The sequence below is a fragment of the Anomaloglossus baeobatrachus genome, chromosome 9, assembly GCF_048569485.1.
Source record: "Anomaloglossus baeobatrachus isolate aAnoBae1 chromosome 9, aAnoBae1.hap1, whole genome shotgun sequence".
In the NCBI taxonomy this organism is placed as follows: Eukaryota; Metazoa; Chordata; class Amphibia; order Anura; family Aromobatidae; genus Anomaloglossus; species Anomaloglossus baeobatrachus.
The window spans coordinates 198,291,162-198,298,661 of record NC_134361.1 but is presented as its reverse complement, the minus strand read 5'-3'; the positions used below and the strand labels follow the sequence as shown (position 1 = coordinate 198,298,661).

Here is a 7,500-nt window from a genome sequence, read left to right as displayed (position 1 = left end):
ACATTTGACTAATCCATGGACTACACTAATTAACTATGCGGTGACGAAAATGTATGATATAAAATTGTATGGTTTCTAAAAATATAGTTATAATGTGGTGATTAAGGTTTTCCCATCTTATATCAGTAAGGACATTTATAGGGGGGGGGGTTGGAATCTGACCTCAGGGACCACTACCAAGAAGCCACAGCAGTAGAGTAGAACCATATTTCCTTCAATATTTTTAAGGATAACTGTAGTGCAGCCCCTTTAAATGCTCGGGGAGACGTGTGGTCGCCAGTACAGGGAAGTGTCTATCAGGGAAACAGCCACAAAGCCTTACACCAGATCTGTGGTTCCTTCATTCTCAGGGACCGTAGGCGACCACCGATCCTAGCAGGAGACCTTATTGCTGCTAAAATTCATGCGTCAAGCCTGCAGAACGTTTTTGGAGTTATTAAGAGCAACTGTAAACTATATGATGGGTTTTCCACTGCCGGCATTTCCTTCTTACTGGATTTAGTCATAATTCTGTCAACGTGGAGCATCCTGTGTTTCCCACCCCATCACAGAAACATAGAAAAGTTAGAATATAGTGATATATCCGTTTAGTTCAAAACTATTTTTCTACAGGAGGAAAGCAAAGTGAACTAGTGGCCAATTAATACATTTTAACAGGAAGAATTTTCAACTCCAAAAGGGGTTATTAGGATAAATTCACATATCGGCGACCCATCTAGAACCGTTTAATATGGATAACTGATTTACTACTTTGTTATCATTAGCTATCATGACCTTCATGCTCCGTCTGGTGAACATCATGCTTTGTAATCAACTAAACAAGATGTTATTGTATCCATATTTCTGTATAATTACATGTGCGGTGCTGTATGGTGGTCGGAACTGTGCTATATCATATACAATGACAAGCAAAAGGGTAACAATGTTTTGACCATCAGGCTCCATATCTCACCATCCTCTACAGCAGGGGTCGGGAACCTATGGCTCGCGAGCCAGATATGGCTCTTTTGATGGCCGTATCTGGCTCGCAGACAGGGCTCCTACCTGTCTATGGGAAGGATCAGGGCCGGCGCCAGCACCCGGCAAACCCGGTCAGCTGCCGGGGGGGCCCACTCGCGGTGGCAGGAGTGGCGCACCGCTACTCAGGGTGCCCCGGTGGCCGCGCTGTCACCGCCCCCCGCCGAGGATCGAGCTTTCAATTGCATCGGCATCGCAGGTGCCGATACAAGTGAGAGCAATGATGAGAGAGTGAGCGGCGCGCGCTCTCTCTTATCATTCTCCCCGCTGTGACTGTCGGCGTTCTTCTGACAGCTCTGCAGCGAGCGCGGTGACGTCATCACTGCGCGCCTGCTGAGAGGTCAGCGAGCGACAGCAATGGACGATCCGCCGAGGAGACCGGATCAGCGGGGGAACGAGAAGTGAGCCGCCCCTCTACTGACACTGGGCTCCCCTGACTCACAGGCCGGCCACTACACAGCGGCACTAGTACACATAGGGGCCCGGCAGCCGCTCTGCGTCTATGTGTAGTGCTGCTGTGTAGTGGCCGAACTGTGAGTCAGGGGAGCCCAGTGTCAGTAGAGGGGCCCCTGACCTGGAGAGGCCACCAGCCGTGTCTGAGCTGCAGGAGTGCTCCTGACCTGCACATCAGACGGAATCTCCATCCTGCAGGACCTGCGATGACGTCACGCCCATGTGACTGTGTGGGAGGAGACACAGGATGCCGGGCAGAAAGCAAGATACTGAATCCTGAAGGAGACAATGGACACATGACTGGTAATAAGAAAAGAGGGGACATGAGGGTGAGGGGCTGCAGGGTGAGGGGCATATGAGGGCTGCAGACTGTGACAGAAGCATGTGAAGGGGTGCAGAGTGTTTGAGAGGGGTAAGTTGGGGTACAGGCAGGGTGAGATATGTGAGCAGGGTGTGTGAGATATGGGGGTGTATTGTGTGTGATATGGGGGGTGCAGGCTGTATGGGAAGCAGGGTATGTGACATATGGGGGTGTAGTGTGTGAGATCTGGGGGGTGCAGGATGTATGGGAAGCAGTGTGTGTGTGTGTGTGTGTGTGTGTGTGTGGGATATGGGGGGTGCCTGCCGTATGGGGAGCAGTGTGTGTGTGTGTGTGATATGGGGGGTGCAGGCTGTATGGGAAGCAGGGTGAGAGAGATATGGGGGTGTAGGCTGTATGGGAAGCAGGGTGTGTGAGATATGGGGGTGTAGTGTGTGTGATATGGGGGTGCAGGCTGTATGGGGAGCAGGGTATGCGACATATGGGGGTGTAGTGTGTGGGATATGGGGGGTGCAGGCTGTATGGGGAGCAGTGTGTGTGTGTGGGATATGGGGAGCAGTGTGTGTGTGTGATATGGGGGGTGCAGGCTGTATGGGAAGCAGGGTGTCTGGGCCACTGACAGATCTAAGTGACCGCTGGAGCAATTGTTACACAAAGGAGTGTTCCTCTCTGCTGCACTAAGCCACCGCTGGACCTAAACAATAATTCGCTGTAAAATAATAAAATAGATAATTGACATAACTGACAATGCGTTGTGTGACATGTCCAATATTCCAGCTTCTTTCTTCTGCGAATGCCTCAAAGCGGGCATTCTCTCAACATCAGGTGGGAAGAATGCCAGCTTCCAGTCATGCGCAGGAAAAAGAAGAAGCCAGACTGCTGGACTGATGTCATGCATCGCAAGATCACAATGTAAGTTATTTATTTGATTTTTTTACTGCTAATTACCATTGTTTCAGTCCAGTTGTGGCTTTATACAGCAGGGAGGAGCATTCCTTGCTGTACTAAGTGAACATTGGAGCGATTGATCTGTCAATGGCCCTTTAAACATATTGTACGGCTCTCGCGGAATTATATTTCAAAATATGTGGCGTTTACGGCTCTCTTAGCCAAAAAGGTTCCTGACCCCTGCTCTACAGCTTTCAGTAAGAGACGACCTTCATTTTATAGACAATCATCTTGGCTATCTCATACAGAAATGTGACTTGCAGCTATTTAGCATTTGATTAGTTATACAGATTCTCGTCATGTCACGTTATTGTTATTGTTCTGCTTCTGGTGGTGGAAAAATCTTTTTCTTCCTGTGCACTACAAATTACAATCTGTTCTCATATTCCCTAATAGTTCAGTGTGTTATTAGGTTGATTCACACAACGTCACTGGTTTCATTCGAGGAGCAGCCATGAATTAGATTTCCAAAGAAAAAAGAAACCATATCATCCAGCTCATCGATATCGGTCTCTCAGCCAAGAAAATTGCCAAACTGCATCATGTGAGGCCATGACAGATGGAAGAATAAGAAATGAAGTCCGTCCATTCATTCAAAAGCCAAGAGGTGACTGTGGAGACACGGGGCTCAGTGGGTGCTCTCGTCCACTAAAACCCGCCGCCTTTAGAAAGACAGCGTGGCTCAGGGCTCATCCCAACTGAACGCAGGCCTCCTCAACCGTGGGCGCAACACTACTCAGACAACACAGGGTGAGGGAACCACAATAATTAGACTTTATTGGATCCCCAAACAATTAACGGCACATAACACATAACCAGCAAAACACAAATGTAACAGGCAACAGAGTCTCACCCTTCCGCTGGCTCACCAGGGATTTAGAATGTCCATGCCTCAGAGCTTCCAGGGCTATTTACTCCAATCCAGCAGCACCCCGCTTTTGGCGGGCACCCACCGAGAAAGGAATAATGCCAGATTTAGGAAGCTGTCTGAGGTCTGCAAAGTCTGTAACAGGGGACTGAACCGTCCCAACCTGAGTGTCCTCCTTAGGTAGTCCTGGTATGATGTTACAACCCTGGCAGCCGGAGTCGAAATCACTAGGCTGTGGATATGGTCTCTGACCGGAACCGGAGTCCCTAGATTGAAGCCATAAGATATCCTGATCCTCTAGTCAGCTCCAAAGAGCTTAGACTGGATCCATCAGCATCCATCAACCTTCATCAACCTGATGGCTTAAGGAAATCCCTTTTATAGCCACAGCCTTCCACTTGGATACACTGCGTCCTCATCGATTGGTTGGACAAGATCGCCTCTCCCATTGGATGAATCTCAAGCTGCATGGACAATGTTCATCCAAATGATGTCTACAGAAAGACTGAGGGTATACATGTAGTCTGGAAGTCACCGACTAGACAATGGCTACTAAGGTAATTACCTTAGCAATACACAACTACAATACAATGCTTAATGGAAGAGTCTGGAGAAACAATACGTCTGACTTTCAGTGGCCAACACAATTACATGAGTCTTGTAAAAACAATGAGGGACTTATCCCCCGACTATAAACAATCTATCAACCTGTCTGGCTGAATTTTAAGAAACTTTAACCCATGAGAGTCCATGTCGTCACAGTGACGTCCAGGCGAAATATCGAAGGCAATAAGTCGGCTCATCACAAGGTCTATCAGTTCTGGGGCAACAAACCCGGCAGTGGAAGAAGCTCGTATGCTCCATAATAGTGAGATCACAGATGTCAATTCAAGCACCAGGCGACGCACGTTACACAAGTCTGGAATAGTGGCCCGAAAAAAAGGTGAATACCCAACTTCAATATCATCATAAGAAGCGTTGGCTCGAGTTTGCAAAAAATCCGAAAAGTGGTTATTAGAAGATTGGAAATGGGCGATTTGGAGCGATGAGACAAAAGTCCTTAGACGGCTCTGATGGAGGTAAATGGGTCTAGAAGAAGAAAAGGGGCGAACGGATCCAGAAATTGAAGGAAATGTCAAGTTTGGTGGAGGAAGCCTGATAATATGGGTTTGTTTCACAGCCAAAGGCGTTGGATACTTGACCAGGATTGATGGTGGTCTCAATGCTGAGCTATATGTGAGTGTCCTATAAGATGAGTTACTTCGTACACTCAAGGACTATGAGTATGAAAAGGACGACATAGTGTTTAGTGTTCCAGCAGGAGAACAACCCGAAGCATCCGGCGAGATTGGGGAAGAAATGGGTCAATGACAATGAAGTAGAGGAGCTGGATTGTTCCCACAGTCTCCAGACCTCAACCCAAACCAACACTTGTAGGTAGAGGTGAAGAAAAGGCTGCATACATCCCCAAGAGAGCCGACCAGTGTACACCAACATTGGGAACATGTAGAAGAGACCTGAGAGCAGATTTTGGATGAAACATGCTTGAATCTCATCGAGAGCCCAGAAGCAGGGAAACGGAGGATGGGTGAAAGCCAAAAGGTGGATTTACAAAATACTAACAAAATAACAAAAAAGTAAATTTAAATATTTAGTAGCAAAACAATAACAATGCAGTGAGATGACAAGAACCTGCATAACTAATCATATGCTAAATAGATGCAAATTAAATGTATGTATGAGATAGTAAAGATGATTGTCTATAAAATGAAGGTTGTCGCACGCTCAATGCTGTAGAGGATGGTGAGATATGGAGTCTGAAGCTCAAAACATTGTTACCCTTTTGCTCGTCAGTGTACTTTCCCCAGAAGCTAACTTTTATGTAAGAATAGATCTTTAATCCAATATCCAAAGGATCATGCCTTGTATAAAATTGGAGGCATAGAGGTGTAACAGGCGTACAGAAGTGCATGGGTGCTGTATGAAAGCTTCTTACAACATGAGGTTTGTACGGAGCTGGAATACGATTTTGCACGTGAATTGCTGTGAAACACGAGAAAATATATTTTACCTTGTTAAGATGTCTGGAATCATTCTTACGATTTAAACTTAGTGTTTCTTTATCGCTTGGTTTAGTGTCAGTAGTGGTTACGAGACTCCCTACAGCCATTGTCCTCTGTGAGGTTGGTCTCCGCGGTTGCCTGTTCAGGGAAGAAATTGATAATTAAAAGGAAATTCAATATAAAAAGGATGAAAAGTTATGTGACGGGAAGAACAAGACAGATTTTTTTTGCAAAAGTGCTTTTGTCAACAGTGTATGGTGCATTTAGTTGAGTGGTCCCGATGGTCCACCTGATTATCCAAAGGAGCAAAATGCTTTCTGAATTAGGGAATCGCTGGTGCAAAAAAATCACCATTGTGGGCTGCACTTTGCACCGTGTAAGCAGGTGATGCGCTGCTAATAACACGATATTGCATGGGGACAGAACTGTTGTATCAGCAATCGTTATACAGTGGAACCTTGGTTTACGAGCATAGCCCGTTCTGGGAGTGTGCTAGTAAACCAAGTTACTCGTCTAGCAAAGCAAGATTTCCCATAGGAAATAATGCAAGGTCAAACAATTCGTTTCATAACTTGTGCAATGTCCCATACTGGTTCCCTATTGTGCCATTCCACAAACACACACCAACACCCACCCCAACACACCCCCACTCCAACACACCCACCCCAACACACTCACACCAACACACACACACCCACCCCAACACACACCAACACCCACCCCAACACACACACACCAACACCCACCCCAACACACACACACCAACACCAACACACACACACCAACACACACACCAACACACACACACACCAATACACACACACACACACACACACCAACACCCACCCCAACACACCCCCACTCCAACACACACACACATCAACACCCACACCAACACACACACCAACACACACACACACCAACACCCACCCCAACACACCCCCACTCCAACACACACACCCCAACACACACACACACACACCAACACCCACCCCAACACACACACACCAACACCCACCCCAACACACACACACACACCAACACACACACACCAATACACACACACCAACACACAGACACCAACACACACACACACACACACACACACACACCAACACCCACACACACACCACCCACCCCAAAACACACACACCAACACACACACACCAACACCCACCCCAACACACACACACCAACACCCACCCCAACACACACACCAACACCCACACCAACACACACACACACCAACACACACACACACCAATACACACACACACCAACACACACAGACACCAACACCCACCCCAACACACACACACACCAGGGCTGTGGAGTCGGAGTCGGAGTCGTGGAGTCGGAGTCGGAGTCGGAGCTCATTTTGGTGGAGTCGGAGTCGGAGTCGGTATAAAATGCACCGACTCCGACTCCTAAAATATATAATAAATTGGGGACAGGAGTGCAATGCAGAATGTGCTGAATATTTTACTAAATAATAACATTTAGTATAATGCTTATATTTAAGTGAAAAATTTATTGTAGTACAATGTGAACATCAGACATTTAATTGTTTTTATGATACAATAATCAAGATATTTGGATAGAACATAAAATATTTATTGGAATACAACTTTAGAACACAAAAAAACTAATAAATTGTAAATATGTAATATATATAATATATATATATACAGTGTATATACACACACACAAGATATATTTGTAATCTACTGTATATTACATAGTGTATTACATATTTACAATTTATTACAGTTTTTTGTGTTCTAAAGTTGTATTCCAATAAATATATTTTATGTTCTATCCAAATATCTTGA

General features: G+C 46.0%; 1 protein-coding gene across 2 annotated transcripts in view; it reads right to left on the bottom strand.

Annotated features, from left to right (window-relative positions):
• The window catches only part of LOC142251419 (uncharacterized), a 220,138-nt gene that overhangs the window by 108,183 nt on the left and 104,455 nt on the right, over positions 1-7,500 (bottom strand). For both annotated transcript variants that reach the window (XM_075324199.1, XM_075324198.1), the window contains exon 5: positions 5,677-5,806. In XM_075324199.1, the coding sequence (XP_075180314.1) occupies positions 5,677-5,806 (130 nt within the window). The remainder of the gene's footprint in view (positions 1-5,676; positions 5,807-7,500) is intronic.